At 46.0% G+C, this 15,229-nt stretch overlaps 1 protein-coding gene across 1 annotated transcript in view; it reads left to right on the top strand.

Moving 5' to 3' along the window:
* Nucleotides 1-15,229, top strand: part of LOC142566631 (luciferin 4-monooxygenase-like) — a 53,960-nt gene that overhangs the window by 15,821 nt on the left and 22,910 nt on the right. The window contains exon 2 of the mRNA XM_075677467.1: nucleotides 6,410-6,510. Within this exon, the coding sequence (XP_075533582.1) occupies nucleotides 6,410-6,510 (101 nt within the window). The remainder of the gene's footprint in view (nucleotides 1-6,409; nucleotides 6,511-15,229) is intronic.

Below are 15,229 nucleotides of genomic sequence, written 5' to 3'. Positions count from 1 at the left end.
GGACATGTTGTATTAATCCTGAACGTCTGCCTAATATATTATGCGATTCCAAGATATGCTTGGTGCGGCCTTTTTCTCACGTATTTCTGACAACCAACGTTCACTTTACCTTTTATCTTTGTTTGAACCAGTATTTGAACCATAGATTTCTTCGCCCGGTATATTGCCCATTTTCTGGCTACTTAAGCCTGTGGCAACTGCGCCTTTTTGCCAGCCTGTGCTCTCGGGATGATTTCTGTCGTTCGCCGATCGCTTCTCGTATCGCCCAGTTCCACCAGCTTTCCGGTTTCTTTTCTCGTTTTCAAAGAGCATATTGACTGTTTTCCCATATTTCTGTTGTAAACACACTTAGAAGCTCATTGTAGTCCCACTGTTTCGTTGGCCATTTGCGAACTTCTCCCTCGACTCTTGTGACTATATTTATTATTTGTTCAACGTTCAAATTTGGAGGCCATTTTCGCTCCTTGCTCTCTCTCCCAACAACATATTCTATATTCAAAATGATGCGTCGATGGTCACTCCCTATGCAGCTATAATTTCCTCGTGAATGACTATTTTTCTCAACTTATCATAAATTCCGTATGTCATCAGATAGTAATCAATGGCCGATTGCCGGTTTCGCACTTCCCACGTGGTCTGTCTTGACACTTACGCCCTGTGTTCGCGATAACGGGGTTATGTGATCGGCAAAGATGTTTCATTCACTTCCCGTTGTGGTCGATATAACCATCTAGATCCCGTATGTGGACATTAATGTCATCTACTGGGATATTTCGGCGTCATTCCCGAAACAGTACTTAGGCAGTTCACTTACTCTTGATTCTTCTCTCTGCAATTATCCAGGGCGCACAAGTATGTTACGTCCAGTTAAGTATGAATTATTTCCACTCATTGTGCATGATAACCAAAGATTCTGCTTACGTTTTGAATTTATTCTTTCTGATTTTCCTCCCTGATGTATGAGCATTACTATTCCCACTCCCTTCCTTTCCAATTTAGTTCTGTTGCGCCCTTCTCAAACATAGTTCTCCATCACTGGCGGCTCTTCCGACTCTCTAAGGTGAGTTTCTGTAACCGCATGCACTCCTGTTCGTTCGTCACTTAACTGCTCCGCAATATCTATGTAGCCAATTGCATGGCGAGCTCCCTTCCTTGTTTTCCACCTTTTTCTGTTATTGACGGCGACGCTTTTCTGAGGGTCCCCTAGGGGACCTTCTTCATTACTACCTACCCCGGCCTCCTGAGCAGCCGTGAGCCTCCCAAAGAAAGCAACCACGCGACCAACCAGCAAGTTGTCAGCCCGCTTCTCATCCAAGCCTGACATTGACGTGGACCCCGTTTCGTTGAAAACCACCACACCTTCTCATTTCCTTGTTTACTTCAACAACCTCGAAACCTTTCTGTTGGTTCAATCTCCATATAGCCTCCTTTGCAGCTACAAACATACTTTGTGGGGTATTGTCATGCAAAGCCACCTCCGGCACCATGCAAACAATGTGAACCTGAGAGGACAGTTCGCGCAAGTCGTCTACCCCCTTTGCCAAGCCCTGAGCTAGTCCTACCTCTTTTGTGTGCCAGGCTTCAGCAGCGCCAAGATGCGACTGGTTTCCCACTTGTCTGACACGGTACCCGAGTGCGATGAGGCGTTAAATAGTGATAGCAGGAACTTATGCGCTCCTTCTCCGAGAAAACGGAGCGCGGTGTATGCAATGCTGTCTGTTCCGGCTGCTGATGAACGTCTAGAAGCAGCATGTGCGCGTTTGGTTCTTTTATCGTGAATATTAGATCGATGCGGTCACCCAAGGCTGATGGTGCCTGTAGCTTAGCGGCTGGAGCAAGAAAATTTTCTTGCGGTCACATGAATGGTAATGCGACATTCAGAAGGGTCACTTCACAAGCTTGCGATTTGAATGACACGGCTCTTGCGACGCCTAGGGTTGCTTTCGGCCAGGTTTTGTAGGGTACGCCGCATAATTTAGCAAATCTGAGGGGAAAAAATTTGCGCATTGTAATATTACTAGTCTACTTTATTAAGAGCAAAAAATGCGTGTGTATTGTAATCTAAAACCGCTTCAAACTTTAAGTTTCTTTTCGAGTGCGCAACAGCTGCTTCTGAAGTTCAGTGTAACCAGAAACGGCAGGCTTTCACAGCTGTTCGCAGCTCGTAGTTCAGCCCAGTGTATTGTCTCATGTGCCCTCGTTGTCGTTGTCCTTCTGCCTGCATTTCTGCAAATTAAGAGATGACCTATCACGTCGCATTTGCAGTGTTCGCTATTCGGTTGCAGCGTAGTCGTCGCGTCCGTGCAGGAAGACCCTCACGGTACAAGCGCTTGGCGGCAATTCCTGAATAAATTATGTGTTCATATTGCTCGTATTAACGCGTAAGCGGCGCGTGCTCCTTGCTATATACTTGCAACAAACGCAGCAGCAAGCATCAAGCTGAAAGCCCACGTCTGTGCCTGAAGCAAGCCGCAAATGATCTGTGTGGCATTACTGAACAGAGAATGGAATTAGTGTTGTGAGCTTCAACCTTAGCGCTAGCCTTGTTTGTCCACCGCGGCGCGTGTGCTGTAATTTTGTATAGAAGTCATCTCTGAATATTTCCAAGTGCGTAAAAGACGTCACCACAAAGGTTTACGAGCTGCAGTCCGTGGTGCATGTAGCATCATATCACTTTAACAGGCATGGAAGTCGTCCAATTTCTCGTCCTGTCGGTCACGTTGTTCATGTACTGTGAATCTGTACCAAGCGGCTCAAATCAATATGCTGAAGTACGTAGGGTGGCGGCGTGTCCTCTTCAAATAGGTTGTTAGGATTATATTCGTTTATTTATGAACAAAATATAGCGCTAGAATTTTGCACCCATAGTGACAAGCGTAAAGTAGGAAGCTCTCAGAAATATCAGTCAATTTCGTTGACATACGTGTGCTTCTACTTTCCTTAACACATTATCGTAAATTGGACTGAAATCCCCAGACTACCAAAAACCTGTGCTACTGGAGCAGATGTATGGGTCCTTCACTGCAAATGAAAACAAACATCCCAACCTGTTAAGCCAGGCATTTACTTAACCCCCATTAGATCAGTATTAGTGCATGCTAACAGGAGCAGTTTCAAACTAAATAAATCAATCAAAATAAGAAAGTGCAAAGAATGCCGCAGTGTAGAATCTCATATTCCCGAACGGATTGCATTAGCCGAATTTTGTGCCTGCTTGAATTGCTTGCATCGACCCAACGATCAAAGGAGGGAAGACTGATTCTTCTTACTATGAAAAACTGCTTGAATGTCAATAACATCATAAATACTTAAAAGGAAGAGGTCTGAACACCGACCAAAATGTTTTAAAATAGTTATTTACGTTTCGGCTCCCCCACGGGAGCCTTGTTCCCAATGAAACAAGCGGCAGAGCTGGCGCCCCTTTTTGTTGTTCACGTGGAAACTGTTAAGCATTGACAACATCTCTAAGTTTATATATGTGCTTCCTTCTTGAACCACAATGCAATAAAGCTGTTTACCTTTGCAAATTTCAGAATCCAGGCATTGGAAAATTTTGGCGAGACCACAATAACAACTTTAAGATATAGAGAATAAAAGTGCGCCTAAATACAAATACAAACGGAACATACTTGCCTAGCGTCGTTGAAAGCCCGACTGCGGACTGTGCTAACGTCCATAGCTGCTACCTCGCAATAACTGCTAGCCTTCACGTATGTTTCTCCTCTAGCCTCTGGACCCTACAAGTAGCATAACCACCCGCGGCTTCATTTCAATGTAGACTTGGGCTTTTTTTTTTGCAAGATATAGCAGCCAACTTACGCGAAGCGCGACTCTTTCTGTACATGTATTTAACATTCGTGTCCGTCTTATTATGCGCATGTGTTTTCATCATGTTCCGATTGTTGTACTTGCAGTGACGTAAGCGTCCTTTATATATATTACACCACAGCCATTTACGCGACTTTGTGTTGCAATGTACAAGCATGTGGCCACCAACCAATAGCCAAAGTAGGCAGCAGTATCCGCAAAAATACGACGTTGATCCAATGCATGTCAACAGCTTATACAGGCTAACGTTGTAACACTGATCATCTCTAATCAGTTCCTGGATGTGTACATCGCATGATAAACCTAGGAATTCTCAAGCGGCCTGCGATACGTTTCAAATGACGAGGGCGAAATTCGCGCAACATGTGGCTTTGTCACCGGAGTCTTACATCGGCAATATGTAGTATATATTCGTTTTTCCTCATCTTTATGAAGGCACTTTGTGTGAGACTTTATGGCAAATAAAGCAGAAGGAAGACAAATATTGTCACGTGGTAGTGACATTAAAGAACACAGTCGCAATACTGTGAAAGACAAAACTAGCTTTTATTGGGCGAACTTGTGCCCACAAAAACAGGCTACACTTACAGCACAACGATAGCGGCGAACACGGTCGGCGGTCGTCGAATATCTGATCAGCGGGTCAAGCGCGTCGGCTTTTATACAGCAGTTGTCGAATGTTCCAGACTAATCGCTGGGACCCGCGTGTCTTCCACAAAGTTCTACGCCATTCGCGTTGAAATCAGATACCACAAGGTTCGGCGACAACAGACAGCGGATAGAAGCATCGATAACATTCCAGAAACTTCCTATACGTGCAGGCGCGTCCTGCGCTGTGCGATAGCATTTGTTAAGCCGGTGAAACATGGTCACTCGGGAAAGATCAACATATACACGTCTCCCAGGGTCTCCAAGCCAACATACATACAGGGTCATACAGGGTCTCCCAGCCAACTTTAGCCAGAACTTAAAATTATGCAAATGCCACGTAGCTGGAAAGAACAAAGGCATTGTTGTTTGCCGTCGCTTGGAGATAAACCATTCTTATTATACCGCCTAATTCGATAATCAGTCTTATCCAATTAATTAACTTATCAAATATTATATTTAGATGAGAAGTGACATGGGGTAAATTCTAGAACGACACGAAAAACTTCCGATACAGCTTTCTATTGCTCAATACGTGCTACATAAAAATGTTTTCCTGAGCGTGAAAGCAGCCCGCAAATGCACGCACAATTATTGCGCGACTGGCCACTCGAGGCAGATTGTGCATCTTGGCGGGCTTCTTTCATGCTCGGAAAAACACTTTTATATAGCCCGTACTGAGGAGCAGAAAGCTGTGTCGGGAGTTTTTCATGACGCTCTACAATTTTCGCATTGACACTTTTCCTGTAATTATAATATTTGAGAATCTTATTAATAATTCAGAATACTTATCTAATTAGGTGGAATGAAATCAATAGTTTGTGTCTCCAAGCGACGGCGAACCAACTTATCTTTGTTCTGTCCAGCTACGTGGCATTTGCATAATTTTAAGTTCTCGCTTAATTTAGCTGCGGCACCCTGTATACAGGGTGATCATATTCAAGTTTTGGCCAAGTTTTAAAACTGGCGTGTGGCAAGTAGTATAATTATTGTCTTTGAACTTTATTGTTCGAACAAGCGGACATTACTAGCACGAGAAATCGAAACACATATGCGAATACTTAAAGCATAATATATGATTAACTTCCTAATTATTACTTTACGGAACATATTCCAATATCTAATTTGTGGCCGGTAGGTTTCCACGACGTATCCGCTTGAACTGAATTTGCAAAATTAGACCAATTTTAATATATTATTTACCAACAGTATGTGGGACAAAATACAGGGGCGTTCCAGTTGCTTTCGTGCTTCAATTCACAAAAGAACGTTGTATTAAAGAAGTAAAGTAGAACAACAGCGCCTTTGTAAGGCGAATTCGATGCGGCATAAATCCAAACTTGTGTGGTTCTGGAAATTCATTCTAAGTGCACACGCCTTGATTGCTCACTGGCTACAATGAGAACATTGCGATATTTGGAGTAAGGTAATTAGAAAGTGAGCTCGTGCATCTTTGTTAATTAGTTCGATACGTGTTTCAATTTATCCGGCTAGCAATGTCCGCTTCTTTGAATAATTCAGGTCAAGGAATGAGAATATGTTATTTGCAACAGCCGATTTTTAAAAATCTCGTAAAACTTCAAAGTAGTCGCACGTATATTCTCAGGGATTAAATATCGGTCTTTTGTGACCCTCTTAAATTCAGAAACTTTTTGTCCTGCAGTTGATTTGTTATGCGTACTGCACTGTATTCATACAAAGCACCAAAAAGGCGAAACAAACATTTATACGCGAGAGTTGTGCACATGAATGTCCAGTTTCACATATTTTGTCTTGCGTGTGAATAGTATAACACTGTAAACAGAACCATTTCATGCAACTAGCCTTCTTGACTGTATTTTCGTGCTCGCAAAACCGAAAAATTTGGGCCGCATATGAACTTGTGTGAGAATGAGTGTATGAAAATATGTGCATCATTTCCTGTTTCATTCAGGGTATGGCTTAACAGAAGCCTCAGCTGCTGCCGCGTATCACCGATGGCCCTGCAGTGACCCCAGCTGCGCCGGTCCACCTATTGTGAGCCTGGAAGTGAAGGTTAGAGTTTTGGCTTTGTTTACGCCACTGCGAGCAACAGTAGTTAGCATATGTTAGTTTATAGAACCAATGCAAACAAGCGATGTGCATTGCTACGAACTACTCATCATATGCTTGCTACACGTATATTAAAGAAATAGGTGCTGCGTCGCTGATATGTCGCTGTATATATACTATAAATCTCTACAAGCCCATCTCGACGTACACGTAAAAATATCGACTACGTATTACCACTGTTACACAGGCATGGTTGCTTAGCGTATATGGCACAGCGCGGGAACGCAAGTGTTTGCAGAATCAAAACCCGGCCGGTGCGGCAGCATTTCAATGGAGCGGAAAAAAAAGAACACCCATTTACCATGAATGCGGTGAACGTTGAAGAACTAAAATTGTCAGAATGAGTCCGGCGTCGCTCACTAGGACGTGCCTCATAATAATATAGTGATTATTGCAAGTAAAATCCCAAAACATACTGATCACCAGTTTTGATAAACATACCTACTTATGTTGAAGTTAATTCTCAGTATTAGGGCAAAATTATCCATTGACTGCTGCTCCTTTGTCGGAGCCTTGATTTAAGAATAGAAAACATGGGAACACAGTGACGTTGCACCTACCATGCCACTGTATTATGATATAGATTATTCGCTATAATATCCATCAGGGTAACCATGTCAAAAACACATATGAGACTAGCAAAGTGCAGCGTAAGAATTCATTAATTTTGAAAGCGGCTCCACTGACCGTATAAACACGGTGCTTACAGTAACTCGAATCGGCATTTTATTAAAAGACAGCAAGAAAGGGAGAGGGAAAGGCAGAGGGGTTAACCAAGGACGTGCCCAGTTGGCTGCTCTATACTTGGGGAGAAAATGGAGAGATTAGATAACAAGGAAAGTGTCAGTTACTCGCAAAATCAGTCCCAAAGGAAGGTCCCTGTAACCGCGTTCATACGGACAAGTAGTATTGAAGAAGTGCAGAAAGGCCTTTCGCGTGCGAGATTGCAGAGGCCATGGTCCCAGGATATTTTCCTCTTAGAGGGCTGTATTATCTAACGAGCTGATTTTAGCTTGTAGAGTACGTCGTTGACTGTCAAATCACGGGCAGTGAAACACAAGGAGCTCTAGAGTTTCATCGCGCCCGCACAAATTACACGCCGCACTGCTGGCCATTCCTATTAGAAATTCATAGACATTTGTAAGTGCCACGCCGACCCACACGTGACACAGCGAAGTTGTTTCGCGACGGGATAGTCCCGGTGGCAAGCGATGTCGCAAGTTAGGGTCGAGAGAGTGCAGGAGTTCGTTGATAACACCCGGTGAATTCCATCGTGGAAGTGTGATGTGGCGAGCAATTCGCTGAACTTGCCGCGCGGCATACGTATTTGGGAGTGGTATACGCACCCGCTGATGTTTCTGATGACCCGAGCACGCAGCTTCTGCAGTGGTGTCGTTACCGACCATTCTGCAGTGGCTCTACAATCATTTAAATACTATGTCCTAGATAGAACGCGTTTTCATGAGCGTGCCTAATTTCGTACACAAGCTGCTCGTGTAACCCATGACGTAGGGCAAACTACACAGTTTGTAGGGCTGTTTTCGAATCGCAGAAAATGACCCAACGACTTGGTGGCAGTTGGAACACGATAACTCAGTGCACCTTGAAGCGCCGTAGGTTATGTTGCCGCCGACGTGGTATTGGGAGAGTATTTAAATTGCAAAGGGACCGAGCACGGTGGAACAACCGCTGCTCCGCGAGAGCTGCCGTAATTGGTGAAACCGTCCCTGTAAATGCGTATGCGGTTGAAATAACACTTGTTTAGGAGAAACAGAGACAAGTGCTTCTGGGCTACCGGTGACGAGTCTAGTTTAGCCATACCAGGGACTGTGAGGCACACGGGAACTTGGCGGAGACACCAAAGTGCCGATGTTGGATTTATCGCAGGCTTGAAACAAGATGGTATCGAGTCATGGAGTCTCGTCACAGTGCCACATATTGTAGCCTGTGGCCTTCACCTTCGCGCTGGCAAACCGGCTACATCAGGGAATAGGAGGTGCGAAATCTGTCGAATGTGCGTCGAATGTGCGTCGAATGTGTGTCGAATGGCGTTTTAACAACGATATGAGTGGTGATCGGGTGCTCCTGTGCGATGACAATCGTTGTGGCTGTCGAAGAACATTTCTGGAGGCCAAGACATGCCTGAAGTGCTTGAATTTGTACACTCTGCAACGCAAGGACCTTGACCTTGCATATGTTCGACAAGACAGAAAGATTGTATCAGAGAAATCTGAGAAAAAGTTACGTGTATAGCTTTAACATAGAGCACACGAATAGTCATTACAATTTTCCAGCTAGGCATTTGAACATATGCTCAATACAAGTGAGCTTCTTCTTCATGTAGGAGACATATGAACTTCAGGTGAGGTCACCATCCATAATAACGGCAAAGAAACTGTTAGTTTTATTATGCCCAATTCACTAGCCCTCGATGCACACCGGGTAGAAAGAAATCGTTTTTCGTTTAAATTCAAGTTGTACATTGTTCTGTCTAAATCGTCAGACCTGGTCGACGAAACTATGCCACTGTCAGAGTTGCCGCTTTCTGTATTTTGGCGCGTACCATTGACCGTGTAACGCCGAACGCCCAGATGCAAATATCACCGGCGTAGAGCGAGACATTCGCCGTCTTTGGTAGCGTTTCGGCGAGCCCCACTGGACCGAGATCGGAAAGGGCCCGCCGCAACACTCCGCCTTGTGGGACACCACGACTTGAGATATATTCATTTGTCGGGCCATCGTCTGTAAGAAAAAAAAAACACAAATCTCCTTGAGAGATTCTCCTAATCCACGCAAACATGTGTCCTTTAAATTCTGCAGCCTCAAGAACTCGGAGAATGGCTGTGTCGGTTACGTTGTCGCAGGCACTTTTTACGTCTAAGACCAGTGCCAGAAAAAGACATTTCATGGCTTTGTGCTGACGCGTGGAGGTCACGAGATCAATGACGCTGTCCATTAAAGACCAGTCATACCAGCCATACCATTCGGGCAGACGTTATAGTATTTGAGGTACCATTCCATACGTGTCAACACTGTCATCTGCGTGATCTTACTCATGCAACTCGCAAGTGCAGTCAGCCGGTACGATGTGAGGCCGAGCGGAGACTTCCCAGGCGGCAGCTCAGGCGCCAGTCGCCTACACTTCAGATCATTGGGGACAATGCTGTCATGCCAAAGTTGATTGAAGATATCCTCAAGAGAGCATTGCGCTGTTGATCCTAGGTGCCTTAAGACAGCGTATGTAACCCTATCTGGAGCGTGTTATGGCGACTGCCTGCACGTAGCCAAAGCCACTTGGGCTTCAATAGAGAAAGGCACTTGCTACATTCATCTCTCGCGACAGGAATATCATGTAGCGAGAGGTCAGCCATTAGAACGAAGTCTCCCATAACATTCCCACAAAAATCACCCGCGACCACAAGCACTGGACGACTGTGAAGTAGAGCGAGCGATGTGAAGGCACGATGTTGTTGCGGAAGTGAGCGAAGATATGAACAGGTCTCGACACGGGGGATAATAGCCTCCAAGGGTCCAGCGATTCGCAGAAGCTCTTCTGTCTTTGACCCTGAAGACTTTTCATCCAATGCTGAACTTTCTTCTGAACGCGTCGGGATTCCCTCAGACCATAAAGTACGCCTGTATCTTCTCTCGACCCGCCGGTGGATTGCCCGCAGCCTCTCTAATTTTTAGTCGAAATCTGTGCCTCTTGAAGCGTTTGTACGATCATCTCTTCAAGGGACTCCAGATGTTCATGTCTGCAGTTCGCCTGGATAGAAATTTGGTACTCTTTCCAGTCAATCTGTCTTGAGAGAACAGGGGAGAGCTAACTGTCAAGGCCTCTGATAGCCATGTGCGTAGAAATGTCGCTACCGTGAGTTTCAGTGTCTGTCGACCATTGAAATTTGGAACTTAAACTATGCGACACTATGGTCGAGTCCCAACAGCTGATCTAAGTCACCTCTCAGAGATAAGTAGGGCTGCCATCGTTCAAAACGCTCAGCCCATGCTCGGCAGCGAGATCAACTAGCTTCGTGCCTCGATGATTTGTCCTGAAGCTTCCCCATAGTGGATGATGGGCGTTAAGGTCACCCATGATTGTCCAAGGCTGTCGGAGTTCTTGATAGTATGTCTAGTGCTTGTCGATCAAGTCGACGTGATTGGGAAATGTAGGCGCCAATCGGTGTGAATGAAACCTTATTTTTAACACGGAGACAAACATATTTACTGTCGGAGTGAGGCTCTACTATTTGGTGAACATAAGTGAGCTCCTTCCGGATATTAACACGTGTACTTGCTTATCTTTCTCCGGTGACCGCTTTTTACCGAGTAACAAATGTTAAACGTTATCGCCAAGCTCAAAACACGTCTGCATGTATAGGAAATTTCTCAGATGTTATAAATGGCTCTATCCCCTATCTCTTGTCATCGAACCTTGTGTAATCTGATTGTATGGTCGACGCGAATTGTGTAGTACTTTCTGGAAGTCAAGCAGGCACCAGTGACTACTCTGGAGCCTTCGATGAAACCTTTATAGAAGCGACGTGCTTGACCCGCAGGACAGATTTTCGATGATCGCAGTCTGTGTTCGCCGCTTTCGTTGTGGTTTGATTGTCACTTGCTTTTGTACGCACAAGTTCTTCCAATAAGAGTTCGTTTCGTCATTCACAGTTTTCCTACTGTGTTCTTTACGGTCACTACAACGTTACACAATACACAGCTTCGCTACGTTCACTGTATGACGAAGAAACAAATTATTTGTCACCATACTGTCAAATAGTCTGAAAAGTGAGGTTCACAAATGTTGATAGTGGAGAACTTGTTTTAAAAGGGCCGAAACGCTGACATCTGTAACTGCAGACCTCTGGCGTTTCATTGAACTATTGACGCACACTCGAGTTGCTTCCAGATAGGTCGCAGTGGTTGTGGAAGGCAAGCCATCTTTTTACTGAGGACCCGAAACTATTGGTTCAACGGAATCCAGAACTTGCAGTGTGCATTTAGCGAACGCTGTTTGCATATTATTCAGGAGTGCGCAGGTAACACTTTTTAGCGACCTCCGTGCAGCAACGAGCTGGTTGTCTTGGGCAGTTTATCTGTTGTCTGAGTATCGTTTGACAGTAGTCGCTGCTGTCACCCTGCAGAGAAGTGTGCCTGTGGGAGAGTAGGCCAAGCAGCACCAGATTCCCTTGTCTGAGCCTCAGTATTCTAATGACCATGTAGGTGTAGCATGCTTGGCGGTGGTAGTGGTGGTGGCGGTATAAAGGAAGGCTCTTGGGTAAAAACGGCACTTTTTTCTTTCTTGGGAGAGCGCCGTCTACTGGAACGCCGTCTTTTAAAGGGAAGCTGAAGAGTCTGTCGAATTCAATAAGGCGCTCATATATGGATGCGGGAACCTTATAAACCATGAAGGTAAAATATTGGGGGGGGGGGATTTTTCACTTTGGAGCGACGCAATCGTCGGATAAAATTGAGCTGTAGCTCCGCCCCCCGTCGAGCGCCGCGCGCTGCTGCTGACGCTGACGATGCGAGCGGAGACCGGAAACCGCGGCGTAGTGACGTCAACACTGGTGTTCCGCTCCTTCGCAGTCTCCTCGGCCGTGCCTGACTGGGCTTATTTCTGCGTGCGTGCCGTCCTAATCTGCTTCGCTCGACCCTACATTCCTTTGTTTGTGTGTATGTAGGAGTTGTAGTGGACGTGCGCAGCATCAATTGAACTTATTGGCCGATCATGCCGGCGTTCTGTGCTGCCTACGCCGGCACGAACACCAGCGGCCGCGACGATGTTCCGATGTTCCATTAGTTCCTGCCTGACAAGAAGCCTTCAGCTAAGCGGGAGGCTGCTGTGAAACGAAACAACTTCAAGCGCTCAAGAACAACAGTGTTGTGCTATAACCACTTCCGTGACTATTAATACCGGAGTTTATCAATAATGCGTGCTTTGGGTTCTGCTAAAACATAATTAGCACGCTGAACGGAAGGTGCATGTTTATCTCCCACCCTTGACGCAGGTTTCATCGCCAAGCACCGCGAATTTTCTATTCGCACGTGTGTTGTGAAACAGCCTGCATGCAGCTACCATAACGCAGTGCAAGCGTAAAGTTTGCATGTGTTGGAAAGCCTGCTCACGCCAGGCGCTGCGCTCCCCCTTCTCTCGCACACATAGAGAAACAGACCCTCTCACGTAACCGACAGAATTCGCCGGTTACGAGTATCGTGCGGATGGCGCGCTGATGAAGGTTCTATACTACACGTGCTACAACAGCCGGTAAACTTTTCCCGCGTTTAAACCGTCTGCGTAGATTGTCGACACCTTTGGGGCAGCGCACAAATGCCGAAAATCGCATCACCGCTTAGTTCTACGAGGAGGCATGCAGGAACATAACACTACAGTTGTTTGCCCGGAAACGTACTCACTGGAACGCTGAATGCAGCTCAGCAAAAAACATACTCGCCAAAGAACATTTCCAACAGAAGGAGGTGCTAACACTTCCCCTTCGTTCGCGTGAAAGCCGTGCTTGCACCAGCATTTTTTGCTTCTTGGAGAGGCCGGCTCTTCGCAATCGGCTCGTACATGTAGGCAGTAAAGTATGAACCCCCTACAAGTGATCTTGCACGCGACAGCGACAGCGCGATAAGCGAGGCGATGGCTCTCGCGTTCACTCATCGCCTGCAAGCCGAACTCCACGCGAGCGACGGCTTTGAGCGACGACTTCCTTGTATGAGGGCAGCAATATACGCGCCGAAACTAGCGTGACGCATGCTTTATCAATTTAAGTTGATTTATTTTACTGAAGAAGGAGCATAAAATATTTATGAAGGTCTTGCACTAGGTTCTTATTCTTGCGCGTGTAAAATTCAATAGTTTGCTCGTTCCGTGCGACAAAGAGTAGCATTTGAGTTATGTACATCCAGTTTCGGCTTCGCACTATTGGCTAATCGCTCATAGCATTTCCGGGCGACGAGCGACGAGTTCTAGATTTCTAGAAACGAGCGATCGAGCGACAACACCGAGCGGTCTGTTCAAGCAACGGCCCGTTTTGTCGCTCGAAGCCGTCGCCCGTCACCGTCGCGCGCAATATCGCTCTCGTGGAGTTTGGACTTAACGCCGAACTCCTCACAGAAACGCAAGCTCTCGAAATTTTCCATGACCCCGTCTAAGCAAAACACCACCAAACTACCTTGCACCGTGCTTCGTGCGTAGCGGCAGCAGTCGGTCCGGACGAACACCATTGTTGACGTCACGAGGCGCCCGACCAATCACAGGCGGAAACGAGGCACGCCAGCTGGGCGTGTCCGCTGCTGCACTTTTCGTCGAAATAAAATATGTTTGCGCTTTCTTTCGCTCAATGTCTATGCGATATTCGAATTCAGAGGGTTGAAAACCAAGACGTACTGCTCTTCACTCATTTTTTTCCGGAAAAGCTTTCAGCTTCCCTTTAACAGTCGTTATCGCTTTCTTCCAGGACGAGCCATCCTTCACCGCTTGTCACAAGATTATTTTGTTCGTCTTGATTAGTGCGCAGTTATTTGATGAGGCATAATAATTTGCACTGCATTTTCTGCCTTTCAGGGTTAACCAATCACTTTTGAAGACTCTGCTTTGTGGGCTTCGGCACAGCGCGTGGCAAACTGGCTTTTTCACGCGCCACACAGATAGCCCATGCTGAGAGGCTTCCGGCATTAAAGAGGGCCCGGCATATAGGCTCCGACGACATGACAAAAAAAGACCAACTTTCACGTGTGAAAGAAGACATTCGCTATTGAAGTTCATGTTGACGCGACAGGAGTTGCCGATTTGGTAAACTTGCATTATTCCCGCAATGTCAGTAGCTGACTTGACCAGGACAGGAAGGTCAGCATTTCAAATGGTAAAGTCGACGTCATACATGAGGGCCGTTATCGTGCCTCTGTCCTGCGGAATGTCAGCACGGACTCTGATGTCGCCAAGTTCCGCAACAGTTCGCAAAGTATATAAAGCGGCCGAGTGCTTGACATCTATGGCCAGGATGTTATTGAATTAGGTCAAATGTCCTTTATCTCATTCTGTACGAGAGCTTCAAGTCCTGTCGCGATTACTTGCCGATTCATGCTCCTCAGTTTGTCCGAACGATCAACAGGAACAAACAGTGCACTGTGGCAAGCCGGACCGCAGGAACCCCTCACTGTTGACGTATTTCCTGGCGAAGACTCGTCGAGTATCCTCCTCTTCGCCATTTGGACGAAGCCGTCGTCGATGTCTTCGCTACTCGCCATGTAAAATTCAATGTTCAGTTTCTTTGCCATGTGGGGACTACATAAAACGCGGTCAGGATTCATCGCTACACGGAGTAGATCTATGATCCCCGGTATACAAAAAAAAAAAACACAAAAAAGTGCAGGACACATAGAGAGCAGTGTTCCACAGGAGAAACACTAGTTTTCTCAGCGAATGCGCAACATTTTAATAAACGTGTTGCACCGATACTCTCAGTGGAGGCGAATAAAGCTAGTATGTACGCAAATGTTTTCGGCTACTCAGAACCTCCCCGATCATAGCAGTACTATGTCGCGTACCTTGTGCTATCTTCTTCTGTCGTTCCTACTCGCTTGCATTGCAAAGTTTCATTCTAACAATCTTCGCGTCAATGTGTTTCGACAGCACCACATTGTACACATTTAAGGT

This window comes from Dermacentor variabilis, unplaced genomic scaffold (genome assembly GCF_050947875.1).
Source record: "Dermacentor variabilis isolate Ectoservices unplaced genomic scaffold, ASM5094787v1 scaffold_13, whole genome shotgun sequence".
Taxonomy (NCBI): Eukaryota; Metazoa; Arthropoda; class Arachnida; order Ixodida; family Ixodidae; genus Dermacentor; species Dermacentor variabilis.
The sequence above is the reverse complement of the archived record's forward strand: the minus strand, read 5'-3'. Positions and strand labels throughout refer to the sequence as shown.